General features: G+C 44.8%; 1 protein-coding gene across 9 annotated transcripts in view; it reads right to left on the bottom strand.

Annotated features, from left to right (window-relative positions):
- Positions 1 to 15,706, bottom strand: part of SLC4A8 (solute carrier family 4 member 8) — a 79,431-nt gene that overhangs the window by 51,154 nt on the left and 12,571 nt on the right. For 5 of the 9 annotated variants that reach the window (XM_060657562.3, XM_060657564.3, XM_060657569.3 and 2 more), the window contains exons 2-5: positions 13,914 to 13,995; positions 3,063 to 3,230; positions 2,429 to 2,564; positions 526 to 686 (exon numbers count right to left, since the gene is read on the bottom strand). In XM_060657562.3, coding sequence (XP_060513545.1) covers positions 526 to 686; positions 2,429 to 2,564; positions 3,063 to 3,230; positions 13,914 to 13,995 — 547 coding nt within the window. Of the gene's footprint in view, positions 1 to 525; positions 687 to 2,428; positions 2,565 to 3,062; positions 3,250 to 13,913; positions 13,996 to 15,706 lie in introns of all 9 variants that reach the window. The other 4 variants (XM_060657565.3, XM_060657566.3, XM_060657567.3 and 1 more) reach the window with 3 other exon arrangements.

Below are 15,706 nucleotides of genomic sequence, written 5' to 3'. Positions count from 1 at the left end.
GAGCTCCACGCTGACAACACAGAGCCTGCTGTTCTCTCTCTCTCTCTCTCTCTCTCTCTCTCTCTCTCTCTCTCTCTCTTTCTCTCTCTTTCCCTCCCCCCCCCCACTCTCTCTCTTTCAAAATAAATAAGTTTAAAAAAATAACAAAATTAAATTAAAAACCCATCCCACAGCTAAAGACATTGAGGTCGAGAAGGTTCAGTGACTGGCATAATGACACAAAGCTACTTTATTCTTTCCTCCACACTTCTTTTTTTTAATGATTATTTGTTTTTTTAAAAGAGAAAGAGAGAGAGGGGGTGAGCAGGGGAGGGGCAGAGAGAGAGGGAGACACAGAATCCGAAGCAGGCTCCAGGCTCTGAGCGGTCAGCACAGAGCCCAACACAGGGCTCGAACTCATGGACCCCGAGATCATGACCTGAGCTGAAGTCGGACACTTAGCTGACTGAGCCACCCGGACGCCCCTCCACACCACACTTCTTAATTTAAACAAACATTCCTCTGTTTTCTCTCACCTACGCTTACCTGAAATTTCTTCTATGCTATTTGCACGCATATCCAGAAGGACTGTTCCATTTATAAGGCAGCTCCTTAGCTCAAAGAGACTATGCAGTGAAAGGGTTGCCACATAAGGCTTGCTCCAGCGCTCTCCCCCATCCTCGACATCTTCTTCAAACTTCAGCCACCTGAAAGCGTGACAAACAACTAGATGCCAGAGGTAGAAAATGAAGGATTTTCACAAGAGAATTTTCTTTTAATTTTTTTTAATGTTTATTTGTTTGTTTTGAGAGAGGGACAGACAGAGAGCAAGCAGGGGAGGGGAAGAGAGAGAGGGAGACAGAATCCTAATCAGGCTCCAAGCTCTGAGCTGTCAGTGTGGAGCCCGATGCGGGGCTCAAACTCACGAACCGTAAGATCATGACCTGAGCTAAAATCAAGAGTCAGACGCTTAACTAACTGAGCCACCCGGGCGCCCCTTACGAGAGAATTTTTAATGTAAGCCACAAAGAAAGACATCTGAATAATCATACTGAACGTTGTAATTTAATCTATATGTTCAGGGTACATTGGTAAGTGAAAAAAAAGCAGGTTATAAAACAGTGCAAAATTGAGTACAGTTTGATCCCATTTCTATTTAAAGAAAGATTTAAAAATACAAACACACATATATAAGACACCAAATGCTGTATCCCTCATAATACCTGGGGTAGTAAAATTATACATAATTTTCATCTTCTCCTTTTTGCTTATCTTTATTTTCCAATTTTGTATAATGAGCACATATTACTTGTGTAACAGATAGATCTCAGGGCGCCTGGGTGGTTCGGTCAGTTAAGTGTCCGACTTCAGCTCAGGTCATGATCTTGTAGTTCGTGGGTTTGAGACCCCGCATTGAGCTCTGTGCTGACAGCTCAGGGCCTGGAGCCTGCTTGGGATTCTGTGTCTCCCTCTCTCTCTGCCCCTCCCCTGCTTGTGGTCTGTCTCTCTCTGTCTCTCAAAAATAAACATTAAAAAAAAAAAAGATAGATCTCATCGGTATCATTTCGGTATATTAATAAAATGATCATATTTTTCTTTTTAAAAAGCTCTGTGTGACCTTTAGAAGTTGGCAAAGACAGAATAACAAGACGAATTGCCTTTTCACTTGGTATCAGGTTGATTGGCTTGTCTAATCCTCTCCAGCCATGGCAAACGTCCAAGGATATAGCAGGGTTCCAGGAAGAGCTGTTCCAATAAGAGCTAGAGCCACACTTTGCTAGTTACCCAATTTGCCTTCTTCCCTGAGGCTCAGGCATGCTGGCTTTGTATTGTCCGTGAGGCTCACTGGTCAATTACAGAGGAGCCCCAGACATGGCCCTGGTTAATCAGAGGGCTCTTTTGGGGTTTGAGCCTCAAGCAAGCCTGGTCACTCTGCAGCTACCCCCAGAAGCCTACTGTCAGGTTAGCTATAACCCCAGGGGTCTCCGTGAGGTTGGGCTGTCTCAAAAATTCTGAAACTCCCAGTAAATTAAAACCCAAACGAATTAAAATTCTATGGTTCACCTGCAGAAAAGTCTTCACCTATGCTATATTTTCTGGGCTGGGTCCAAACCAAGGCGGTCCCATGAAACATCTTCTAAGCTAGACCTATAATATCAAGATAGCCCAGGAACAACTCTGGGCCCTAAATAAGTTTGAGGACTCCCTAAAGGTTCTGTTGTTTCTGCCACCAATCCCAGGCTCAAGGTCAATTGGTACAGACGTCACCAGAGACATCACAAAGAGGCCGACATCAAGACTTCGCATAGAAGACTCTGGAACATTAATCCCCATGTCAATCATTACTTCTCCCATGAAGAAATAAACGAAAAGCAGACCTGTCACTTGCTGAAAGGTCCAAGTTGGTCTACCCAAGCAAATCTTGACCCAGGTTATTTTAGGGCCTTACCTGGCTGTCTCCTTCCATTCAGCATCTTCTCCCTCTTTCATACAGATCTCATCCAGCTCTGTGAACAGCTCGTGAGGTACATGCTCTTCATCTTCCTCAGTGCCCAGAATGAACTGAACACGCTGAGATGGTGTGTCTGGAAAATCAACCACAGAGAAAGGTCTGCTCCCAGCCTCAACTTAGAGCAGAAATAGCATTCTGCTATACTTAGCACATCTGGGGGCCTTATAACTTCAGGAACATAGAGAAGACAATTCTGAATGTAGATCAAAAACATTTCTTTACCACCTACCACCCCTCACCCCCAAAATGCTATTCTATGCAAGCAGTTGAAGGGAGGGAAAAATTATGAGCTAAGACCACTTGAAGAAAACCCACAACAAACTGGAAATCTGATTAATTTGATCAAAAAACATGGATAATTTTCCGGCAAATGATTTCATCTATATAGTCATTGATTTGGGGGGACCTGAACTATGAATTTTTCAGGAAGGTATTTTTGATTCTTAGAGGCATTTCTTCTTGGAAGCAAGCTCTGAAAACTCTACAAAAGGATTAGAGAAGCAAGACCACCTACTTGACGTCCATCACACATTCCCTCAGCCTCACCGAGGTCCCAGCCATGGACACCCACCCTCTGTCCCGAGAGTGTTACCGTGGGCCAGGGCCTCTGGGCCTTCCTCCCCCTGGCTGGCTCCTTTGCCCCGCCCACGTCTCCGGTGCTTCTGGCCATGGGTTCGGTGATGACGATGGCTCTGTCGGCCCAGAGGCATCCGAACCCCCACATACAGAGTTCTATGACCTAGAACAAAGAAGAAGGTCTGTGCAAAGAATGCCTTTTTCTTTTTTTTTAGGTTTTTATTTATTTATTTTTGGTAATCTCTATACCCTACACGGGGCTCAAACTCACAATCCCAAGATCAAGAGTCTCACGCTCCTCTGACTGAGCCAGCCAGGCACCCCAGAGAATGCCATTAGTAAAAGGAATTGAGCATATTTAAGAGAGAAAGAAAATCATAGTTCTCTGGCCTGGTCACAACGCTAGTGGCAAAACTTCAAAGACTTCCAGGACTAAAGATGTATAGAGACCTTGGAGTTGACGGACTCCTTCACCCTACAGTGGCTGCAAGCCTCACAGGAGTGTTAAGATCAAAGGAAGTAACTTGCATGAACCTGATTTGCAAACCATAAAGGTCAACACAGATGCTAGTCGTTGTTATGACAATTTGAGCAATTGGAAAAAAGCAATACAGTCACTCTGACAACCGCAGCAAGTCTTGGAAGGGAGGTAGTTTAGAAAAGTGGTTAAATGCCCAAGTTAACCTGCCTGGGTCCTACACTTGACGACATCATTCACTAACCATGTAACCTGGAACAAGTTATTTAATCTCTCTCTGTTTTTAAAAAAATAATACTAAAAGCTTATTATTTAAACTCAGAGGGTTTATGGGGCACCTGGGTGGCTCAGTCGGCTAAGCGTCCGACTTCAGCTCAGGTCACAATCTCACGGTCCGTGAGTTCGAGCCCCGCATCCGGCTCTGGGCTGATGGCTCAGAGCCTGGAGCCTGCTTCCGGTTCTGTGTCTCCCTCTCTCTCTGCCCCTGCCCCGTTCATGCTCTGTCTCTCTCTGTCTCAAAAATAAATAAACGTTAAAAAAAAAAAAATAAACTCAGAGGGTTTTTATGAGCAGTAAATAAGATAATGTATGTACAATGCTTAACACGATGTCAATACATTCTAGAACCAGGTTCCATTACTTTTTTTCTCCTTCGTTGTAGAATAAACAAGCTCAAATAGAAGTGAGACACTAGTTACAAATCATAAGAAGCACGAGTCTGGGGTTGTAGGGAGAGAGAGTAAATATTGTACAAAAAGAGAAGAAGGTGAGAAAACAAGTGATCCCGCAGCATACCTGCATAGGTCCTCCTTTTCTACTCACTTGTTCCTTCTATAGGCAATATTTTTTTCTGCTCGTGACTTCTAGGCCTCTCTCACCTCCACTGGCTTTCCCTGCTTTCCTGCCAGGCCTGAAGCGCAAAATCAGTAGCTCCTGGGATGCTACCACCCCTGACACGCAGAGCCTTAGTCTTCCCCCCAGTGCTGCCCAGTTACTGCCACTGGCACTCTAGATCCCGGACTGATCCCCTGCTTCTTCCATTACAGAAGCATTCCAATCTTCAGTCACTGTCCTCAATTCCACAAGCCTGATTGACACTTCCTCCCTCTGAGCAGGTGACCTCACTTCATATGTTACTAAGAAGACTTAGGCTGTCTCATGTGACCTCTGTCCATCTCAGCCTGGCTTGCTTTCTCCCCCAGCTTCTCCTCTTTGCCAGGCTAATGAGCGTGGCCTCCCATGCATCCGGAGTCCTACTCCATCAGCTATCCCCAGTCTCTCCTTTCTATCTACCCCTTCCACAGCTTTCTCTTGATTACAAGTCTCTCTCTCTCTTTTTTTTTTTAAGTAAACTCTAGGCCCGACGTGGGACTCGACCTCATGACCCTCAGAACAAGAGTTGCATGCTCTACCAACTGAGCCAGCCAGGTACCCCAAGTCTCTCCTATCTTAAAAAGAAAGTTTCCCAATATGGTGCTACCCTCTAAGCTTCTACCTGTCCTTTTCCCTTCTCCATCAAACCACTGTCGGGAGCAGTCTACCCACCTAGCTCCCTTTCCTCACCATCTCCTTATTCCATAGCATCTACATGTGGCTACTTTCCACTGAAAGTGTCCTCATTAGGGACCACTTAATCACCAAATCTCTATCATCTTATGTCTCTCTCAAAAGCCTTTCTTGAGAGCCCACCATGTGCCAGGCTATCCTGGTATCCAAATCCCTAGACTACTTCCTCTCCTGGATGGTCCAGGGTCCCTTAGCTCCTGTACCCCTGCCCTCCCTTGCTCATTTGCACTCCTCTGACTATGCTTCTCCATCCCTTCCACAATCCCCCAAAGGAAAAATCCCTAGGTTTTGGTCTTGGGCCCTTCCCTTTTTCTATTGGCATCTACTCTCACGATTTGAAAGTTTACTTCTTCAAACAACACCCAAATCTTTATCTATGGCAATTCAATACATCCCAAAGCAAACCCATGATCCTCCACTTCAAGTCAGGCTCATACCCATTTCTTCCATGTTTCTGTTCATGGCATCACCATTCTCTCCACTTTCCAGGCCTGAAACCTCAGAGCTATTCCCCATGCCCCTCAGTGTTACATCCTCCAGATTAGGGATGTCAAGGCTTTCTCTCCTCCCACTTTGACAACAGCAGGAGTCTCCTTCCTGCCTCCCACATGGATTCATTCCTACAAATGAGTCTTCCTGAAGCACTGCTCTGATCACAGCTCACTTCTGTGCAGCCAGGACCCTCAGGCCCCAGTCTCCTTTCTAGTCGTTTCTTTACTAGGACAAATCGTGCATTCACTAGGAAAAGAAAGGGAAGGGGCTTCTAAAAGAACTGAGTGATCGGCTCAAGAGAGACTCAAGTGGAAATCCCACACACGGTCACCTCATTTAAACATTCTGGAGGTGGGGGGTGCAGGTCTAGAGATGTACCCCTTCTGCATCCACCTCAGACACCCTGTCTCCTCTCCACAGCCTCAGATGCTTACACCTGCCACCATCTCACGTTCTTTACCTGAACCAACCTGCTATTCCACAAATGTGCCAATGCCTTCCAGACACGGACTTGGCTCACCTCCACAAGATTCACAGCAAACGCACCTTCCTTCCTTCCTGCTATTATTCCTGATCTCCCCAATCAGATGTGCTGTCTCCTTCTAAATCCCCAGAGCCCTTGGCTAACATTCTCTCATGCACTTATTTTATGCCTTGAACTAGAATTAATACCGCCCACTATTCATCTGCAGGCTTCTCAAGGTCCCAGGTCAGACTTTCTTCCTCTTGGAATCCCTCACATAACAAAGCACAGTGTTTTACAGATGGCCATTGCTGCACAAATGTACAGAAAACGAAACGTCTCTTAAGAGCCTCTCTCGGGAAGATAACTTCTCAGGAGTCCAAAATCTAACCTAAGAGGGCCTCTAATCTGAAAGGAGCCACAAAAGGTATGTGTCACCAAAGTGAATGTGTTTAGGGTAGAAGAAAAACTCACCAAAGCATGAGAGGATTGAGAAGGTCCAAGCCAACCTGAGAATGTAAAGCTTAATCCAGGAAGACTTCCTGGATAGGGGAACTTTATGGAAAGAGTTACCAACTCTTCATCTTCTTTCCATAGCAATGGGGTTTCCTAAGACTGTGCTCAACTTCTTTAGGGGTTCCTCAGTAAGTGCTCTCCACTTCCAAGTGGAGTTAACATGCCTTTGAGTGCAGCTCTAACAGTCCTTTCTCTATGTCTCCCTCCTTTTCTTTAACCTCTCCTGCCTTCCAAATTCCAAAGCGATAAAGAAAAATAAAAAGAAACAGGATTATATATACATCTTCTCTATCCATTCATCTCTGGATGGACACTTGGATTGCTTCCATATCTTAGTTCTTGTAAATAATGCTATAATAAGCATAGGGGTGCATGTATCTTTTTGAATTAGTGTTTGCATTTTCTTTGGGTAAATACCCAGTAGTGGAATTACCGGATCATACGGTAATCCTATTTTTAATTTTGGGGGGAAGAAACCTCCATACTGTTTTCCACAGTGGCTATACCGATTTACATACAAACGATGGAATATTCCTCAGTCATAAAAAAGAATGAAATCTTGCCATTTGCAACAACATGGATGGACCTAAAGGGTATATAACGCTAAGTGAAGTAAATCAAACAGAGCAAGGGAAACACCATATGATTTCACTCCTGTACGGAATATAAGAAACAGAACAAACGAACAAAGAAGAAAGAGACCAAACACACACTCTCTTAAATACAGAGAACAAACTAGTGTTTGCCAAAGGGGAGGTGGTGGTGCAGGTGAAGGAGATGATGGAGATTAAGGAGCACACCTATCATGATGAGCACTGAGTACTGTACAGAACTGTTGAATCATTACATTGTGTACCTGAAACTAATGTAACACTGTATGTTAACTATACTTCAAGAAAAAAAGGAACAGTACTGGAGGGAAAGCTTATGAGAGATTTATTTGAATGCTGAGAGGCAGGAGGATAAAATATTTAGTATCCAGTGGAATCACACCTCCCATCCTCATCCTGTCTCAGGGCAATCCTGTGTTGACTCATGCACATCTCAGGACATTTCTGACAGGCAGATCTCCGAACATAGTGTAGTCACCTCGTAACTTTATTGAAATAAAAATACAGAGCCAGAAGAAGTCGTCTGCTAAGATGTGGGATTCCAAACCTCTGACATTGTCAGTGAAAACTATAAAATGTGAAAATGACTAAGTTGAATGCCATCTCAATAAAATACCATCTGTTAACTAATAATGTTCCACTGTAGTATATTAATTAGTTCCCCGTAGTATACCGCTGAGACCGACCTGGGCTGGAGTCACCTAACTGTTCCAGGTCCTGTCCCAAGGGCTGGGGATACAACAGCAAAAAGTACAAGGTCCCTGTCCTCAAGACACAGATTCTAGTTAGGGGAGACAGACACCATGAAAACAACATATTATTTCAAGTATTGATAATTATCCCAAGTAAAAACATGCTGAAGGGTTTGGGGTAGACGGTAGGATGAAGAAGAGAGATTGTAGCTAAGATGATCACAGGCGACATCTGAGTGATGAGGAGAGGCCATGAGAAGAGCAGTCCAGGACAAGGCAAGATCAAGTGCATAGGCTCTACAGTGGGAATGTGCAAATTCCAAAGCCAAAGTAGGGCCAGTAGGGCCAGAGCAAGAGGAAAGAGGAAAGAAGAGGAGGAGGAAAAGGTCAGAGAGGCAGGCAGGGACAGATCATGAAGAACCCATGGGCAGTGAAAAGCATAATTAGATCCCAGAGAACCACTTCAACCAGCCCCTAAAATAGTGACCTAGGGGGTTGCCTGGCTGGCTCCATCAGTAGAGTGTGCAACTCTTAATCGCAGGGTCATGAGCTTCAGCCTCATGTTGGGTGTTGAGAGTGCTTAAAAATAAAATCTTCAAAAAAATTTTTTTAACAAGAATAAAAAATAAAATAGTGACCTATGTGTTGTAAAACTGTGTCCAGGTCGAGCTTGGCTTGCGTGAAGAAAAGCCTCACCAAGGGGTGACTTTCAGTCCTTCAACAGAGGCATCCCAACCATTAGCTTCCTTTCCCAGTAATTCCCCCAGAGGATTATTGGGCAGGCTAGGACCCCCACTTCTCCTTAAGCACATTCTAAATACTTCCACTGGGGGCTTTTGTTGGTGTATTGCTAGTATTATGTAATTTTAAGTACATTCTAAATAGGAATTGAGGGGCAGTGGTTAGGTGTTAGAACCTGTTTTATCAGATCTCATTTTCTCGGTGAATTTGCTGTCATTATTAAAGTAAAACAAAGAGGTCGGATCAAATGACTTCTCATGTCCAGTCCAGGTTCTACGTCCAAACTAGGAAAGGCTCAGGCAAGGTCGTTTTTGGAGAAGCCAAGATGGTTCACTTGTTCCCACTCTTCTTACTTGTTGCTGCAAAAAGGCACTCCAGCAGAGTCTCAGTAAATGTTGAGCGAGTGATGCATGGTTTTGCTTGGTATCCAAAATTCCCACTAGGCAAGTCTGAGGATAGTGGGGAAGACACCCTTCAGATGCCTTTGGCGCCTCTGTAGGAAGGTAAAGCTTAAATCTTAGGGAAGGAAGACTCTTCTTTCTCTAAGAATTGTTTTGGTCCGATCAGTTCTCACAAACACTAACCAATCACAGTGCCTACCTTTTGAAAATGCCAGAGACAGGTGGAAATGAAAACAAGCCCCAGCAGGGGTCAGAGCTAAGAAGGGCCAAGCGGCTGTCAGAAAATCAGGCCTCAGTTTCTAGGCTGAGGACTCTGAAACAGGGGCTTGGATTTTCTGGGTGAGATCAGCAGAGGTGAAGACAAACAAATGGACACTAGGAAATGAACACAGAGTCAATAAAATCTAGTCCATTTAACTGGACTCTGGCAGTCTGGTGACTTCACTAAACGAATCCTATGGTCAGTTTGCTGGCCATTCAACTGCTTTCCCATCCACAGTCTTCTTCCCGCTACCTACCGACCAACTCACCCAGACTCCACCTTCTAAATCTACTCTTTGGGGGCTACTTTTTTTTTTATGGTGGTTTAAATTTATTTTTGAGAGAGACACACACACACACACACACACACACACACACACACACACACACAGAATCCGAAGCAGGCTCCAGGCTCTGAGCTGTCAGCACAGAGCCTGATGCAGGGCTCAAACCCACGAACCACGAGATCATGACCCGAGCCGAAGTCACACGCTCAACTGACTGAGCCACCCAGGTGCAAAGGGGGCTATCTGTATGCAAATACAAGTATTCGTTTGAAAGACTTATGGGAAAGGTGTGACGTTAGTGTGTTTATTTTTTATTTTATTTGTTTATTTTCAAGTTAGTTAACGTACAGTGTAGTCTTGGCTTCAAGAGTAATGCCCGTCACCCACTTAACCCACCTCCCCTCCAACAACCCCAAAATAAGTATGTATACACGTACAGGGAGTAACCATCAGTGGACTGGCGCTGCATCGTGTGGAGCAGGACAGAAGTCACAGCTGTGACCTACCTTGCGGGTGGAGACCAGGCCTACCAACACAGAGGGCATGTCATACACACTGTTTGGCCAGTGCCCACGCAGAACTCATTAGCACATACAGAAGACTGTTCCACCCCCTGGGCTAGAGGATGACTCAAAGTCAATAACCACAGGGGGGAATCTAACATGCGAAGCAGATGCAAGCCTTTTTTTTTTAACTTATAAATAGGATCAAAAGGCTCCTACCTCTGTTACAAACTTATTAGAGGACACTAAACCTGTTCTAGGATCCTTAAGTCTAGTAGTGAATCAGGAATAATGATCCGTCAGGAAAAATGGAAAAAGCCATTATTCCTGTAACTAAAGCAATGTTCCGTGTCCCTCTGGGGGCGGGACAGTCCACTGGAGCACATCATGGATGACTACTGCTCTTCATTGAGTTTATCTTTGGAAATCCGTTCCAATATTTGGTTTGGACTCTTCTTGTATATAAAAAGAATCAATGTCATGGTTTAATGTGCCTTCTCCTACTAATGGAATTAGCTCACGCCAAAAGACGCACACGTCCAAAGTCTGTAGCGACGTCCCAAGACTAAATCTCTGAAGTAATTCTGAAAAAGGGTGAGGGAATGATTTATGTGATGTGGAGCAGAAGGTAGAAAATTAAGGGGAAAGAAGACCCAGAGATTAATCTGCAGCCACAGAAGCCTGTATCACGGCATACACATTGAAGTGGAACACAATTTACTTCTGTCTTCTATCAAAGTGGGACTGACTTTATTTCATGCCTTCGAGATGACAGCACTCAAGTGCAGCCCGAGTCCTAGGGCCTCCGTCACAGTCAGTCAGGGCAGAGCCTACAGCATGAGCAAGCTTATAGCAGACCCCGGCTCCCTCTCCCGAGCTGCTCGAGAGCCTGAGAAGTGGGCACCATTTGTCCTCCATTTGCCAACAGTGTTTGATTTAAAAAGTGCTAACGGGGCACCCGGCTGGCTCAGTTGGCTGTGTCCAACTCTTGGTTTCAGCTCAGCTCATGGTCTCACAGTTCGTGAGTTCAGGCCCCATGTCGGGCTCTGCACTGCGGAGCCTGCCTGGGATCCCTTCTCTCCCTCTCTCTCCCTGCACCTCCCCCGCGTGCACGCACACTCTCTCTCTCAAAATAAAAACAAATAAACTTTTTAAAAAAGTGCTAAGATAAGATTCTAGTTTTCAAAAAGCTCTATGTATAAAGGACCATTTCCCAAGACACTATCCCTTAGAAATGACATGATAGATAGCTTTCTTCTAGAGCAAAATGGTGAGTGCATAAGGAATAGATGATATCGTCTGGAGAAGATGCTCCCACTGCCAATTACTCAGCTGACCTCTGTGAGTGGAACCCGGTCCTCAGGATCCAAGAGGATTTGCTCATGTTTATTATTCTACTCCCAGGCAGACAAGAGTGTTCATCAACGGTTACCTCCTTGCTGAGGGCAAAGGTCTGGTGAGCGCAGACAGCTGAACGGAGAACAACAGCGCTCTCACGGTGCAGTGAGAGGGTAGAGAGGCAACAGGATTATCAGGGCTGAGGGAGGGGTGAGGCAACGAGAGAAATTCCCTATGATGTTTATACCATATAAAAATGTGTATGTGACGGAACAAGACGTCGGGGCTGGGGGGCTCGTGCTGAGTACTGTCCTTCCTTGCGTTAATGCTGAGTGCTGGCCTCCCTCGCAGGCCGTGTGCTGGAATAGAAAGGGCAGAATTCCAGCCCAGTCTCACCCGCCATGAGGCTAAATGACCCTGAGCAGTTCCTCCACCTGTAAAATAGGGATGATACCTACCCACCGGGGCTGCTGTGAAGATGAAAAAGACAACGGGTACGAAGTGCCTCATCAAATGCCTAACACATGAGGGCCATTCAACACATGTCAGCCTCTCACCTCCACACCCTCCCCTTCTCCACTTTCTCCCGGTCGCTGAAACCCACATTGGCTCTTCTTCCATCTGGTCAAAAATAACTTAGAATACTTGACCTTGATATGTCCAACCTCCACTGACCTCCAGGAGCCACCCACATAAGTTCTCATGGTAACAAACCCAGAGGCTGAGTCAGCCTCTACAGCTCTCACTCTCCCCATCCAGAGGACAAGTTTTCTCTGAGGATTACACAACTTTGATGAAAAAAAAAAAAAAAGTCACGGGAACAAGCAGTACAGAGAGAACATTTTACATGCTGTCTCAGTCATTAGAAAGTTGCTGTATCATAGTCTTCCACATTGCAGGGGACGCTGCAGAGACTTAACAAAGGTTTTTGAGCCAAATGTGGGTTCTCATTAAAGCTATACTGGACACAAGCCTTTCTCTAATAAAACCGAACATCACTACTTATCAGGAAACCAGGTCCTATGGGAAAAAGAAAAATGGAAGGGCACTACCAATGGTCATGTGGGGATCTAGGGGTGGGACAGGAAAAAAAAAAAGAGCCTTAATAAGGTAAACTAGACAGAGCAGATCAATAAAAACCCCTCTCCTTTCCCTTGCACTTGAGTTGGGTTTTTTTTTTTAAGTTTATTTATTTATTTTGAGTGAGAGAGAGAGTATGTGTGTGTTCTCGAGCCAGCGTGCATGTGAGCTGGGGAGGGGCAGTGAGAGAGGGAGAGAGAGAATCCCAAGCAGGCTCTGTGCTGTCAGATGTGGGGCTCCATCTCATGAACTGTGAGATCGTGACCTGAGCCAAAATCAAGAGCCCTACGCTTAACTGCCTGAGCCACCCAGGCGCCCCTCAACTGGGCTTTTTTTTAATGCCTGTTTATTTTCAGAGAGAGAGGGGGGAGGGGAGGGGCAGAGAGAGAGGCAGAGAGAGAATCCCAAGCAGACTCTGCATTGTCAGTACAAAGCCCGATGCAGGGCTCGAACCCGCAAACCATGAGATCATGACCTGAGCCAAAACTGAACGGGACACTTCCTTGACTGAGCCACCCAGGCGTCCCCACTTGGGTTTTTTTAAATACAGTTCTGTGCTGTGAATTAGAGAATAGGGGTGTATGTCTTCTCTTGTCTTAGTTAGATAAAAACACCAGGCAGAAATGGGTATCATTAGAATGGGAAACATTGGAGATGGGGCAAAAACAGGGTTTTATAACCAAGCTGAATTTTTTAAACTACCTTATTTTATTTTCTTGTACAAACTGTGTACATGTTTACATTTATATTTGTGGGCAATTGCCAGGAATTGACAAGCTGACCCGAGTCCTTCACAGTCTCAAGAAGAGATCATTTGTTAATATTTCTATCGGACTTAACAGTGCTCAAAGTGCTGTCTCACATGTTATTAGAACCTACTAGTAAGGTATTAATATCCCTACTTTTAAAATGGAATTATAATTAACATACAGTTAATTATACAGTTAACATACAGGTGCACAACATGACGATTTAGCGATTCTGTGCATTACTCCGTGCTCATCATGGTAAGCGCAGTCACCATCTGTCACCAAACAACATTATTACAATATTTATTGTCAATTGTCACTTACAATATTATTGACTACATCCCCGTACTTTTCATCTCCATGACTTACTTATTTTATAACTGGAAGTTTGTACCTCTTAGTCCCCTTTATCTATTTCATCCATCCCCACTCCACCCACCTCCCCTCTGGCAACCACCAGTTTGTTCTCTGTATTAATATCCCTACTTTTATTTAACAGATGAGGACACTGAGGCTAAGGGAAATTGAGTGGTTTTCCCCCCAGGTCTGACAGGTAGTGAGAAAAGAGTCAGCGGGCTCAAACGCAGATCTCCTGATGGCAAAATTCTCCTCCCACACCAGGCTGCCTCTCATTTATTTTCCCCACCACAAAGAACGGCAGTTCTTACCTTCCAACTCTTCTTTCTCATAGTGAATGTTAAGAATTGTACTGGTCCCACCCTGATCCACCACGGCTTCTTCATCTGGTCTCTGTTGAAATATAAATAAGTAGCCATAGTAATAAGCATACGTTCATTCAGACATCCACTGAAGTACCACATGTATGCCAGACCCTTTTTGCAACCCTTGGGGAAGAAAACACAATGGTTTACATACGTTTTTCATTTGAACCTCACAATAACTTTGAGATGCAAAAATGACAGCCATTCTCAGGGGTGCCCGGGCGGCTCAGTCGATTAAGTAACCGACTTCAGCTCAGGTCATGATCTCACAGTTTGTGAGTTCGAGCCCCACGTCGGGCTCTGTGCTGAAAGCTCAGAGCCTGGAGCCTGCTTCAGATTCTGTGTCTCCCTCTCTCTCTGCCCCTCCTCCGCTCTTGCTCTGTCTCTGTCTCTCAAAAATAAATAGTTAAAAAAAATTTTTTTAATGACAGCCATTCTCTTTCTCATTTTATAAATGAACAGCCTGAGACTTAGAGAGGATTAAGTAATTATTGCCCAAGGGCACAAATGTGGTAAAAGGCAGAGGTGGGATGAACTCTGGTCTTGTGACTGCAGATATCACGCCTTTTCTACCTCCCCACAAGTGCAAGTGCATAGCATGTCTGCATTTTGCAAGCGGTGTCAACCACATTTTTTTTTTTTTTTTAGTGTCGACTGATCTCCTTGATCTCTCTTCAGTATTTGAGCCTGTTATCCTTGAAATTCTCCATCCTGCTCCTTTGATCAAGTCTCCCCTGTCTCATTCTAAGGCTCGTCTTCTTCCTCTAACCATAATTCCCAAGCAAGAGCGCTCTACCTTTGGTTTCCCTCACTTGAGTCTTCCAATTTCAACTACAGCCTGAGACTGTTGACTCAGTATTTGACAAACCATTGGGATGTCGACCACAAGACCCACGTTGTCTAAAACCAAACTGATCTTCTTTCCAAAACAAGCACCCTGTGCTCATTTACTTACACTTACCCATGGCAGGACTGTTTCTTAGTCCACATTTGAAATTTCAAATGCATTTATTTATCCATTCCACGTGTATTAAGTGCCTATTATATGCCTTCAGGAAGATAGCTTCCTTTTCTTATCAGGTCCTCCTATGCAATTGCTCTCAAATCTACTCTCATCTCTCATCTACTCTATGCCACACTCCCGTGCCCTTTCAGTCATACTGGACATGTTTTCAGTTCTGGAACCAGACTCACTTTCTTCCTTGAGTGTTGCTCCCTCGGTCTAGAACTATCATCCTCTCCCTGCTAGCCCCACCTCCTACCACCAGCGGCCAATACTTACTCATCATCCCACAGATCTCAGCCTCAATGCACTTCCTTGGAAGGCTTCCCTCATCTGAACTAAGTGAGGTCCTCCCATTTATAAGCCCTTATTGCACACTGCGCTTCTCTGTAATGACATGTCTCTGCTCCTTGAGGGAGGAACCCTGTCTGCCTTCCTCACCACTGTTCCTCCAACACCCTACACAGACTTTTCACAGAGTAGGTGCTCAATAATTCTTTGTTAAAATCATGACTATAATGGCACCTACCTTATCAAGACCCTGAACTATTTTTTTTTTAATCTTAACTGATTTTCCTGTCAGTCTATTTCTCTGATCAAACCTGCAGCTCCAGCCAAGTTCACTGATCCCATGGGCACTCTGCATGTTCCCACTTTCACCCCTTTGCTCACATGTCCTGCATCTAACGTTCCCCCACCCCACCCCCAACTTTCCATCAAATCCTTATCATCTTCC

The sequence above is a fragment of the Panthera onca genome, chromosome B4 (genome assembly GCF_046562875.1).
Source record: "Panthera onca isolate mPanOnc1 chromosome B4, mPanOnc1 haplotype 2, whole genome shotgun sequence".
In the NCBI taxonomy this organism is placed as follows: domain Eukaryota; kingdom Metazoa; phylum Chordata; class Mammalia; order Carnivora; family Felidae; genus Panthera; species Panthera onca.
The sequence above is the reverse complement of the archived record's forward strand: the minus strand, read 5'-3'. Positions and strand labels throughout refer to the sequence as shown.